Consider the following 13,516-nt stretch of genomic DNA (forward strand, 5'->3'; position numbering starts at 1 on the left):
GCATTTAAGTAAGACCCTTTCTCAAATATACAATGGCTTTAATACTGATCCAAGCATTCTTTTCCACAAAACTTAAGAGGAAAAACAAAGAAAACTTTTCACTTACTTGCTCCAAGACTGATGACAACTTGTTTCCAATACTTCTTACAAAATGCCACCATGTCTTGAGTTTTTCCAATGCGACAGCTTCTGTCTTTGCATTGTTCGTCTTCAGCACCATCATTACAAGACGAATTCGTTTGGGATCTGAAATAACATCTAAGAAAAAAAATCGCGAATCAATATGCAATACCTCAGAAGAGGATTTTTTAAAAAATTAATTAAAATGTATACATAAATTGAACATCATCTACTGAATTTATTATCATACCTTAAGCATTAAAAAATGTATTCTGCTGATAGGCAACATATATTTATCATTCTAGTTCTAGTAAGAATCCTGAAATATCATGGGAGAGAATTGGATGACTATGAAACTGAAAGAAACGAAAGTCTGTTGACAAACTTATTCTTCCGATTGGATAGGTAAAATAAAATGAGTTCAACCAAACTGATTTATTCCATAAATAATTTAAATGTTTTATAAACCTAAAATTATCCCTCTAAACTGGCCTCGTCAAATGGCCAATAGTTATGCCCAAGCAGATTTTATAAACAATCATTTGAAACAACAGGTGATAAAATTACACACTTTAGAAGAGAGCCGCAAGAAACCTGCATATCAATCTGTAAAAAATAGTTATATAATCTTTAGATTTGCCATTTAATTCTAGGTTTGTTGACAAAAATTTTACATAAATGTAAAAATACCCGAAAACCAAGGAAGTCAGGAATAAGAACAAATAACGGGAATTTCCCAATAAAATCGGGAGAGTTGGTAAGCATGATAATATGAAAAATGTGCATAAAATTTTTTTCCCCTATGGTATGCATATTGCTGTGGTGTGAAGATAAGGCTTTGGACTTAAAATACAACTTAAATTATAGATTTGGCCTGAAATTCAAGTCAGCAATAAAACACCTTAACAATATATCCATAGCAGAGTAGAGAGACATTTTTTAAACTGTCTAATCTGTCACACCAAACCTATTGGATTTGGTAGTAGTAGCGTATGGCTACACCTCCAAATTTATTGAGTTGGAGGTGTAGGTCCAGGAAAAGGAAGAACCTTATCTGGACGCCGGTTTGGATCATTCTTGGTCTGGCTACTCATCTTCAGCTGTTCCAGCAGGATTGGATCTAGGTATCACCCTCAGGGTCATGGCAGCGCACAAGCTCATGTATGACGGCAACGTGATGATCCTTCTCAGGAGGTTGGATTTAGTAGAAAGTACTTTGCTAAAGACCCGAGTCCTATTCAAAAAGGGTAGGAGAGTTATTGTTGCTGTCTAAAACACTAAACAAAACTGGAAATACCCATCTTCACATGGCTTCCAGCGACTAATTTTTAAAGCCTGAACACCTGAAAATGACCAGAGATTTGAACAAGACCCTTGTCATATGCAAACTAAACCACAATGAAAATCTACTGATAGAGTGATACATTAATTGTAACAGGATACATGATTACCATTAAAATAAACTAATAAAATACCTTGTTCAAGGGCAAAATTGTCTATAAGACTTCTCCAAGCCTTGAATGCAGCGATCCTCGACTCTGGTGAACCTTTGAACCCATTTTCAATTATTTCTAACATAACATTAATCGTTGAACCTTTGTGGAGTGCCTGAAAATGAATTTTATATTTCAATTAATAGAAAAAACAATTTTTAAAACATGCTATCTCGCTCACATAAAAGAAAAATTTTGAGATTTGCAAAATTAACAAACTTTCAGTACATAGAATATAAACATTACGTTATATGGCAAAGATGGCCATCTAGACCATACAAATGTATTATAATCAATATTTAAAATCATAAATTAACTAATAAATTAACTTATTGTTAGTTTCGAATGCCAGAATCCACATATAAATCCAAAATGACTCAATCAAATAATTCATTGAACTCCCAACATGAACTTCGGGTTTTAAAACAAATGAAAGTGTTCAATTCCAGTAAAATAATGCATTATTTTTTTTAAATAATAGAACTCAAATAAGTATGATCCTCTAAAAATGTGTACAATTAACAAAAATGCTTAAGAATACGCTTTTTATATAAGGTTGGCAGTCCATAATAATAATAACTACAATAAGAAATTTAATAAGGCAATCGATTTAAACATGTTTTGAATAAATTAAACTTAGCAGAACCACAATAAAGGAAGCAAAGTCTGCAATCTATAGAATTTTGTCATTTTAGTATGGACTGTGCAGCAAAGCAGATTGGTTAGGTCTCTTAAGTAGAGGGTATAGCTTATTTAGTCTGAAAAGTCAGTAAAGGAAAACATTGTATTAAATGACATGACTAACCTTGCCAACGATGTCCAATATAAAGGACCATGCATCCATCACATACAGAGGATCTTTGGCAACCAGGGATGCTAAAGGTTTGCCAAGGTCCTGTGAAGAACAGATAATTGGGGTTAATTAAAATGAAATACAACAAAATTACGTTAAAAATTACATTGTGGAGTAAGGATCTATGATCCAAATGCAAAAGGTATTTTACTAAGAAGTGAGAATAATTGATGAAGAGCATAGTCTCAATAACATTTATTTTGACAACTTACGCTATCAACAGTTTTCAAGAGATATTTCCCAAGTTCCAAATTACAAAGAAGGGAAGATCTGTAGTGTTTCAGCAAGTCAAAACTTTTAGTTCTGATTGAAGCTAGGGGATATCCAAGACATGGGAAGACCATCCGACACCAACGCTGAGCATGCTGCTTCAAGTCCTGAGCAATCGTTTCATGCAGACTGTCAAGAAAAAAAATGTAGATCGTAGACCAGTCAAAAAATGTCGTTATCGATTTAGTGAAAAAATATAAAAAATTTCTCAAAAACTTTAAAACGCAGATAACTTGCCAACTAACAACAACAACAAAATTGCAGATTTTTTTTTTCGACATTCCCAAATTTATTTTGACATTACTTATTTTATAAACATGACATTACACTTATCATAACTGAGCCATGCCAGAACCAGGTTTGTTGCATATAGATGCACATCATATCAGGTTTGTTTCATGATTAATTCATTTTGACTTCTTACACCTTTAAACATTTTGCTTTTTAAAAAAGATTTGACATATATTTTGCCAAAAATTTATGATAGATCAACTGCCTGAAAAATTACGATGGCACGCATGACACACCACTATAAAATTGGTTATGATCAAAGCAGAAGACAGAATATAAATATTTTATTTAAATTCAATTATGAAGTGATTTTGTCAACTTTCACAAATGATGGAAGCATTTATAGCAAAAAATAAAACAAAAAAAAAGAAAAAGACAAGATTTAAAGACGAAAAATATAATCAATTAATTGTAGCTAGGATAAGACTCAGATTCTGGCACAGACTTACTTATAAATGACTTCTAATATGTTGGGCAAAATAATATTTTTTCCATTGCCTTCTGTGTAGATTGATTCTAAAGTGTCCAAGATGTCTGGTACCTGAAAAATTTATGAAATAAGGAAATGATTAAAACAAATTAAGTTATTCTATATAAATTCTATTCTTCAAAACTTAAACTATGTGACATGAGGGACTGGCATGGTTATGTTAACAAAGCTGTATATGAAATGTAAGAATGCATACAACTTAAATTAATAATTCGACCTTGAGGAACAATTTTTACCTTTTGAAAAGATAGCATAAAATAAGTTATATGAATGAAACAAACAACATATTTCATTTTCTAAAGTTTTAAAAATTAAAAATAAAACAAATTTGTACCATTGAGAATTAACGATGACATGAAAGGATATCAAGCATTTATTTTCATAAATTCAAATAAATTACATTGAGCTAAAAAAAACTCATCACTTCTCCACTTTTATAAGTGCATTATATTTATACAAATCAAGAATGATTTAAGTAACTTACTACTCTGTCTAAAAGGCTTTAGAATGTGTATGATTAGAGTACAATCACCGATACATATTTATTGGCTATTTTTCAAAATATTTGTTTTTACAGACTTACTTCAGACGTGTGTTCGAAAAATCTGAATTAAGCTACATTTGACACCCAACCCAGAAACTACAGGTATAATACAGATAAAAAGATAATCAGACAAAAAAACGAAAGCAAGAAAAATGAATGGCGCGGGGGAGGGAGGGGGGAGAGGAGGAGAAAGGGGCTATCATAGCACTCACATGTGACATCACAAGATCTGATGAGAGTTTTTGTTGTGTCAGAATACATAGAACTTGTTTGGTGTTCTCTTCACTCTGTTTTTCTTTTCCTGCTTTCAGAACAGCAAGCAGCAAGCTTTTGGTCTCATCCTTTGTAACACTGAAAGAATTAATTTAAAAACAAAAGAATAACATTATTGCAAATCAGTTAGATTAGCTATCATAGACATTCAATGTCTTGTGAAATCAAATAAACATTTCAATAATAAAGAATAATCAATAAGCAAATGAATAAATAATTAAAACCTTGCAAAATAAACACCCGCAAATATTATTCTTTTACAATTCTCAATGTCAAAATGTTTTTAAAAATAGCAATATTCACTTGATTTTACATTAAATAGCACACTTAATAACAATAACAGTATACTCATACCTTTCTAAAAACTGTTTATCTTTAAAACAGTACAAAATTATTTTAGTGACAACTGTGAAAACTTTGGGCTCTTGACAAAGCACATCCCTTGAAAGATACTTGAATAACTGCGGAGAATATTGCTGGATGGTCTTTGCAGTATCTTTCTGTGAGTCCAAGGAACTGAAATAATGTTAAGGATGACAATAATAAATAATGAAATTGACATGAATCGCCATATATGTGTTCATGAAAATGGATGGACTGTTTTGGAGATCAAAATTATGTAATTTAATAAAATGTTCACTTTAGAAATATTAATTTTTTTTTTAATTATTGCATCAACAAATCAAAAATTTTCGAATTACTAAAGACTTTTACAATAATCAGTAACTTTTAAATAAGGATATACTAAGATCCTTAAAGTCTAGAAACGCTGTGTTAGTTCAGAAAAATTACATCCTTATATTCATTTTTACTTTCTCATTGCAACAAAGAAATTTTCCATTACGAGAAATTCATTTGATTACTTATTTGTTGTTGTAAATATTGCCAGTCTGAAGCTACAAGCAATAAGATTTTACAAAAAAAAAAAAAAGGCATTTCTTGCCTTAATAAAATTGGGTATCTGAGATCAAATTGAAATTTATGCAAGTGACTTTTAAACTTGATATCACCCCAAAGGCTCAGAAGAAATTTCTAAATCCCTTGTGATGCTTGTGGTCACAAGAGAGCCTAAAGCATAAGTTACTTTTGAACAGCTAAAAATAATACAGACTTAAGAAATATAAAATTTGTTGGGAAGAATTTATTTTCTTTTTTTTTTTTCATATTGATAAAAGTGGTCCTATACAATCACGAGCAAATGGAACTAATGTTCAGATCATAAATGGAAATAAGAGCTAAATAATTGCTAGCTTACTCTTGGATAATAAGCTGGTCTTTTATACTAAACTTAAAATTATTATCTTTAAAAGTCTAACTAAAATAGCATTAAAGTTTCAAGTAGCATCCAAAAAAAACCATTTAATTAAATACCTGGCTAAAAAGGAGTAAGCCATGTGTTTGTCATTTTCTGATTTGTTCATTTTGTTCAAAGAAGAAATTGTTTCTTTTACGTTCATATTCGCCATTGGCAAGGGTTGATTTTCTGAATTCTCACCCATGAACTGAAAAAGAAAACAACAAAGAAACATTCATGATTTACTAATTAATTTTATCAAACCATTTCATTATTTTATCAAGTGGTTATTATTAAAACAACAGACTTCAAATTTACTAAGCTTGGCATTTTGATTTAACGAGAAAGTACATAAAATTTCATATCAATTTTAATTCGTCATTTATATATTAGGATACCCTGCCTTAATAAGTTAACAAAGATAATGAATTTCATAATATATTCATGCTTGATCTCACCAGCCTTTTTTGTGTCTAAAGTTCAAAAGATTTATAGTTTTGGCCAGGGCTCCTTCTGCACATGAAGGAATCGTTTGATCTAATGAATGCCATTTCCGTGACTTTGCCAGAAAAGATTTTTGTTAAGTTAGCCAGACTGTTGTTTCAAGAAGCATCCTGTTAAAACTCTTAGACTGAATGTGATGATGTAACAGTCTTACTATGAGAAATAAAACGAAGTGGCAATTCGGACTCGATTCTAAAGTCTCCCGTGGCTATTCGAACTCAAACTCCAATGTGCATGAGTATACAGAGAGGAAGACTTTACAATGTGGGCAGAAGGCAGAGGGTGGAACTGATAAAGAAATAGATACAGAGTTTAGAATAAATTCTGTTTTGCCCATATCACACTGACTCATCTCATATCCCTACTCTGGACTGTAGAAGGATTGTTGCCCGCTCACACTATCAGAATATATGTAATTTTTTAAAATCATCTATTTTTGTCCCGATTTTATTTGGACATTATGTTCTGTTAGAAAACTTTTCATTTATACCACAGTCACTTTGACAGAATTTTGTTACATTCGAAGATCTTTACTATATAATTTCGATCTGGACTTCCAATTGATCTAATTTTTTTTGTCTCTTGTCAAATAAAGTGGGCTTAGACTATCTGTTGATAGTTACTTAAATCATTTTTGATTTGCATTCATTTTATGTAACTATCAATAATTAAAATATTTTTTTACAAAACAAGAACTATATCACCACGGGTCAGACTACTGATTGCATATGCGCATAGGAAATTTAGTCCAAATAGCCACGGGAGACTATTCAGACTTGGGAGTCTGAATAGCCGCAGCTGAGGCTAAAATAAAAAAAGCCATTTAAACCCCTATAGACAAGATGTAATTTGCCTAGGATTCTACAGTTTAAACTTGAACAAAATTAAAATCTTTAGGATCTGTGATCTCTTTGTCTTTTGCTGCCTCTCAACCGTTATAAGGAAAGTTTTGAGTTTTGCAGTACAACGTCACAATTGCACCACTTTTTAAAAATGAATTTGTGTCGCTAAAAAATAACATGCCAAGTGTTGTGTATTACTTTAAAGTTAAAGGTCTGAAAATTATATAAGCTTCAGTTTTATATAAACAGGGCTGTCATGTCAACCTCGAGACAAGAAAAAGAAGCGAGATAAGAAGATTGTTTGTCAAAGTCAAAGTGGCAAAGCAAAGAGTAAGAATATGTTCATTGTAAGATTTGGATTTGGAGACACAGACAAGTGTAATAATAATGATAATAGTAGTGTTACCTATTATTTTATATCATAATACTTTTTGAATTTGAAATAAAGCTCTATCATCAATCAGAAAGATTCTTAATTCTTCAACTTCACACCTCCGAACCCTGACTGAGACTGGCAAGCCGAAATGGCAATGGCAATGTCAATTGTCAATGGCCTGGGCCTGGAGAGACAAAGAAAGAAGAAACGATAATTAACAGCTCAGGTCCAGGCTTTGATCTAAAGCTTATGACTTTGATCTTAATAATTGTAATAATTAATAATCCATAAGTGATGGCCATGCTTCGACCAGTGTTTTTGTGTTAGGCCTAATGCAACTTAGACGCAGTAGACCTCGACGAGAGTGATGATAGCTGTTATTATTGTGTGTGTGTTCACTGTGTTCTAGAGTAGAAGTCTAAGTCTAATTCAGAAAAGTGAGTGGAGCAGGCACTTATGTTGGTAACAACAAGATATGAAGTGAGTAGAAAAGTGCCAGAAGACAATAGAGAATAAAAAATTTTTTCGCGGCGGTGGTGGGGTTTGAACCTGCGACCTTATTGGTACGACAACTCCGCCTGGCAGGTGAGAGCGTGGCTCTACCGTGTGAGCTATCCACGAACACAAAAATATTCGTTTCAAACCCAAAGTCATTTCTAGATCCCTCTCTCACCCACTTCTTGAGATCGCCGATTCGTTCACCACCATCGCGAAGTAATTTTGACCAGCAGTTAAGCTTAATAGCCAATATTCTCATCACAAACATATAACATAGAAACGATTGAGACATTGAGTATGCTCCGGTGTATGGGGTGAATTTTTAATTCAGAAAAGTGAGTGGAGCAGGCACTTATGTTGGTAACAACAAGATATGAAGTGAGTAGAAAAGTGCCAGAAGACAATAGAGAATAAAAAATTTTTTCGCGGCGGTGGTGGGGTTTGAACCTGCGACCTTATTGGTACGACAACTCCGCCTGGCAGGTGAGAGCGTGGCTCTACCGTGTGAGCTATCCACGAACACAAAAATATTCGTTTCAAACCCAAAGTCATTTCTAGATCCCTCTCTCACCCACTTCTTGAGATCGCCGATTCGTTCACCACCATCGCGAAGTAATTTTGACCAGCAGTTAAGCTTAATAGCCAATATTCTCATCACAAACATATAACATAGAAACGATTGAGACATTGAGTATGCTCCGGTGTATGGGGTGAATTTTTAATTCAGAAAAGTGAGTGGAGCAGGCACTTATGTTGGTAACAACAAGATATGAAGTGAGTAGAAAAGTGCCAGAAGACAATAGAGAATAAAAAATTTCTCACCTGCCAGGCGGAGTTGTCGTACCAATAAGGTCGCAGGTTCAAACCCCACCACCGCCGCGAAAAAATTTTTTATTCTCTATTGTCTTCTGGCACTTTTCTACTCACTTCATATCTTGTTGTTACCAACATAAGTGCCTGCTCCACTCACTTTTCTGAATTAAAAATTCACCCCATACACCGGAGCATACTCAATGTCTCAATCGTTTCTATGTTATATGTTTGTGATGAGAATATTGGCTATTAAGCTTAACTGCTGGGCAAAATTACTTCGCGATGGTGGTGAACGAATCGGCGATCTCAAGAAGTGGGTGAGAGAGGGATCTAGAAATGACTTTGGGTTTGAAACGAATATTTTTGTGTTCGTGGATAGCTCACACGGTAGAGCCACGCTCTCACCTGCCAGGCGGAGTTGTCGTACCAATAAGGTCGCAGGTTCAAACCCCACCACCGCCGCGAAAAAAAAATTTTTTTATTCTCTATTGTCTTCTGGCACTTTTCTACTCACTTCATATCTTGTTGTTACCAACATAAGTGCCTGCTCCACTCACTTTTCTGAATTAAAAATTCACCCCATACACCGGAGCATACTCAATGTCTCAATCGTTTCTATGTTATATGTTTGTGATGAGAATATTGGCTATTAAGCTTAACTGCTGGTCAAAATTACTTCGCGATGGTGGTGAACGAATCGGCGATCTCAAGAAGTGGGTGAGAGAGGGATCTAGAAATGACTTTGGGTTTGAAACGAATATTTTTGTGTTCGTGGATAGCTCACACGGTAGAGCCACGCTCTCACCTGCCAGGCGGAGTTGTCGTACCAATAAGGTCGCAGGTTCAAACCCCACCACCGCCGCGAAAAAATTTTTTATTCTCTATTGTCTTCTGGCACTTTTCTACTCACTTCATATCTTGTTGTTACCAACATAAGTGCCTGCTCCACTCACTTTTCTGAATTAAAAATTCACCCCATACACCGGAGCATACTCAATGTCTCAATCGTTTCTATGTTATATGTTTGTGATGAGAATATTGGCTATTAAGCTTAACTGCTGGTCAAAATTACTTCGCGATGGTGGTGAACGAATCGGCGATCTCAAGAAGTGGGTGAGAGAGGGATCTAGAAATGACTTTGGGTTTGAAACGAATATTTTTGTGTTCGTGGATAGCTCACACGGTAGAGCCACGCTCTCACCTGCCAGGCGGAGTTGTCGTACCAATAAGGTCGCAGGTTCAAACCCCACCACCGCCGCGAAAAAAAAATTTTTTTATTCTCTATTGTCTTCTGGCACTTTTCTACTCACTTCATATCTTGTTGTTACCAACATAAGTGCCTGCTCCACTCACTTTTCTGAATTAAAAATTCACCCCATACACCGGAGCATACTCAATGTCTCAATCGTTTCTATGTTATATGTTTGTGATGAGAATATTGGCTATTAAGCTTAACTGCTGGTCAAAATTACTTCGCGATGGTGGTGAACGAATCGGCGATCTCAAGAAGTGGGTGAGAGAGGGATCTAGAAATGACTTTGGGTTTGAAACGAATATTTTTGTGTTTCGTGGATAGCTCACACGGTAGAGCCACGCTCTCACCTGCCAGGCGGAGTTGTCGTACCAATAAGGTCGCAGGTTCAAACCCCACCACCGCCGCGAAAAAATTTTTTATTCTCTATTGTCTTCTGGCACTTTTCTACTCACTTCATATCTTGTTGTTACCAACATAAGTGCCTGCTCCACTCACTTTTCTGAATTAAAAATTCACCCCATACACCGGAGCATACTCAATGTCTCAATCGTTTCTATGTTATATGTTTGTGATGAGAATATTGGCTATTAAGCTTAACTGCTGGTCAAAATTACTTCGCGATGGTGGTGAACGAATCGGCGATCTCAAGAAGTGGGTGAGAGAGGGATCTAGAAATGACTTTGGGTTTGAAACGAATATTTTTGTGTTCGTGGATAGCTCACACGGTAGAGCCACGCTCTCACCTGCCAGGCGGAGTTGTCGTACCAATAAGGTCGCAGGTTCAAACCCCACCACCGCCGCGAAAAAATTTTTTATTCTCTATTGTCTTCTGGCACTTTTCTACTCACTTCATATCTTGTTGTTACCAACATAAGTGCCTGCTCCACTCACTTTTCTGAATTAAAAATTCACCCCATACACCGGAGCATACTCAATGTCTCAATCGTTTCTATGTTATATGTTTGTGATGAGAATATTGGCTATTAAGCTTAACTGCTGGGCAAAATTACTTCGCGATGGTGGTGAACGAATCGGCGATCTCAAGAAGTGGGTGAGAGAGGGATCTAGAAATGACTTTGGGTTTGAAACGAATATTTTTGTGTTCGTGGATAGCTCACACGGTAGAGCCACGCTCTCACCTGCCAGGCGGAGTTGTCGTACCAATAAGGTCGCAGGTTCAAACCCCACCACCGCCGCGAAAAAATTTTTTATTCTCTATTGTCTTCTGGCACTTTTCTACTCACTTCATATCTTGTTGTTACCAACATAAGTGCCTGCTCCACTCACTTTTCTGAATTAAAAATTCACCCCATACACCGGAGCATACTCAATGTCTCAATCGTTTCTATGTTATATGTTTGTGATGAGAATATTGGCTATTAAGCTTAACTGCTGGTCAAAATTACTTCGCGATGGTGGTGAACGAATCGGCGATCTCAAGAAGTGGGTGAGAGAGGGATCTAGAAATGACTTTGGGTTTGAAACGAATATTTTGTGTTCGTGGATAGCTCACACGGTAGAGCCACGCTCTCACCTGCCAGGCGGAGTTGTCGTACCAATAAGGTCGCAGGTTCAAACCCCACCACCGCCGCGAAAAAATTTTTTATTCTCTATTGTCTTCTGGCACTTTTCATTTTCTACTCACTTCATATCTTGTAAGTCTAAGTCTAATAGCGTTGGGCTGGGGAGTTGCGATTGATAGAGTTGGATGGCATTGCTGGACGTCAGGATAGGGTGTTGTAATTTTGATAATGAATCTTAACTGCTTATCAAGTGATAAAACAAATTCAAAAAACAAAATGTATACATAATTCAAATTGTTAAGTCACCTCTCTTGTTTATACCGTTGTCAGCTTTCCTCCCGCAAAATGATGATCGCGGGAAAAATCACCTGTCGGAGCTCGGTGCAAATAATTTTAAAAGTAAAGAACCATATAAAATGTTTAATATTTGTGATTTCCAATTCGTACATTTATAGCACAAATATGTACTTAATTACTAAAATTATTAAAATCAAAGTTTTTATAGGATAAGATTTATACAAAATAATGATAAATGCAGAATTCATGACTTTAAAAAAAAAATATGTTTACTCAACTATAATGTTTTAGTTCTAAAATAATCAACTTGGTATATCTTTAAAAAATACCGGAAGTTTACAATATCTATAAGTCTTTCTCAGGTGTCGAGCAGTCGCCATATCTTATGAAAAGTTCCCTCGTTTCCCTTACCTTTTACTCTGACCATTATTTTTTTTTTTTTTTTAACATGTTAATTTGTTTTTGTTCTATTTAAAAGAATTATGTTATTAAAATATCGTCAAAATTATTATTGATTATTGATATGTTCTCACATCATCACCATCATAGTTTATTATTATTATTATTATTATTATTATTATTATTATTATTATTATTATTATTATTATTATTATTATTATTATTATTATTATTATTATTATTATTATTATCATCATCATCATCATCATCATCATCATCATCATCATCATCATTTTTATTAAGTTTAGGTCAAAATTTCTTTTTTATCGGAATATGTTGCATATTCCTCATAGTGCATGGGAGTAATAGCAAATAAAATATAAGAATAAACAAATATTAGATCTTTATTATCTTTCACCGACTTTTAAATCATTATACATAGGTAAAAATAACAATATATCAACGCTAGGAAACAACACACATTCATAACATTTACTCATACACTGTTACATTTTCTTCGAGTTTAAAGTTTTTTGACCCACTTTAAGAATTTGAATTCATTTTCTTAGTTTAAATCATGGAAAATTGAAATTTAAAGACCTGCCTGCACAGGGGATTGATCTCAGTTCCTTTGCGTGTAACGCGAGTAAGCTTAAAGTAATATTTTCTTTCTTTGAAAGTTACTAAGTCGTTGATAATTGGAGGGGGCAAATTGTAAAGGATATTAAAAATTACTGTTGCCATTGTGCGCAATGTTTTGATTTCTAATGTGGGAACTTGGCTTTTGTTAATAGGTCATCATTAGAGCTATTGTGGTCGTTGTAAATAAATCGGAGGGCACGTTTTTGGAAAAGAATTTTTTGTCTATTTTGTTTGTGTTTACTTTGGAGCAGAGGTGCCATGCCAATGGACATAAATTGAAATTTGAAAGAATTAATGTATGAAAGATAGTCAAGACTGTTTGATTTAGAAAAATATATACCAATTTGTTTCATAACATACAATTGTTCGGAGGCTTTACGGAAATGTGTTTAATGTGGGCATCGAATCCTAATCTATTTCTATTCCTATCAATCTCACACTTTCCTCGCAGGATTTCAGGAAGAGTTAATATTAAAGATTAAGTTGTTTGTTTTTTGTTTTGTATTTTTGTTGGTTTTTTTTTTAAGTTCGCTAACCAATCGGCTAAAGCTCAAATTTTGTCAGGATTACCCTGCGAGCAATATTTATGGAACCATTTGATCAACTTTATTGCTCTCTTGCTCCAATATTATTCTTATGGTTTCGCAAAACATTGTGATTGTAAACCAATGTGTTGTCAACAACATTGTTAATCAATGTGCATTTTTTTATGAAAAAGAAAATATCTTTGATCAAAATA

General features: G+C 34.2%; 1 protein-coding gene across 15 annotated transcripts in view; it reads right to left on the reverse strand.

Annotated features, from left to right (window-relative positions):
* Positions 1-11,840, reverse strand: part of LOC144964585 (uncharacterized) — a 46,776-nt gene extending 34,936 nt beyond the window's left edge. For 6 of the 15 annotated variants that reach the window (XM_078899034.1, XM_078899033.1, XM_078899026.1 and 3 more), the window contains exons 1-9: positions 11,746-11,820; positions 5,706-5,836; positions 4,689-4,850; positions 4,274-4,412; positions 3,477-3,568; positions 2,679-2,865; positions 2,419-2,508; positions 1,596-1,728; positions 107-258 (exon numbers count right to left, since the gene is read on the reverse strand). In XM_078899034.1, the coding sequence (XP_078755160.1) occupies positions 107-258; positions 1,596-1,728; positions 2,419-2,508; positions 2,679-2,865; positions 3,477-3,568; positions 4,274-4,412; positions 4,689-4,850; positions 5,706-5,833 (1,083 nt within the window). In that variant the 5' untranslated portion in view covers positions 5,834-5,836; positions 11,746-11,820. Of the gene's footprint in view, positions 1-106; positions 259-1,595; positions 1,729-2,418; positions 2,509-2,678; positions 2,866-3,476; positions 3,569-4,273; positions 4,413-4,688; positions 4,851-5,705; positions 5,837-7,380; positions 7,535-11,561 lie in introns of all 15 variants that reach the window. The other 9 variants (XM_078899035.1, XM_078899027.1, XM_078899037.1 and 6 more) reach the window with 7 other exon arrangements.
* Positions 11,841-13,516: the final 1,676 nt, after the last annotated feature.

The sequence above is a fragment of the Berghia stephanieae genome, chromosome 2 (assembly GCF_034508935.2).
Source record: "Berghia stephanieae isolate SIO BIC M18660-M18661 chromosome 2, UCSD_Bste_1.3, whole genome shotgun sequence".
In the NCBI taxonomy this organism is placed as follows: domain Eukaryota; kingdom Metazoa; phylum Mollusca; class Gastropoda; order Nudibranchia; family Aeolidiidae; genus Berghia; species Berghia stephanieae.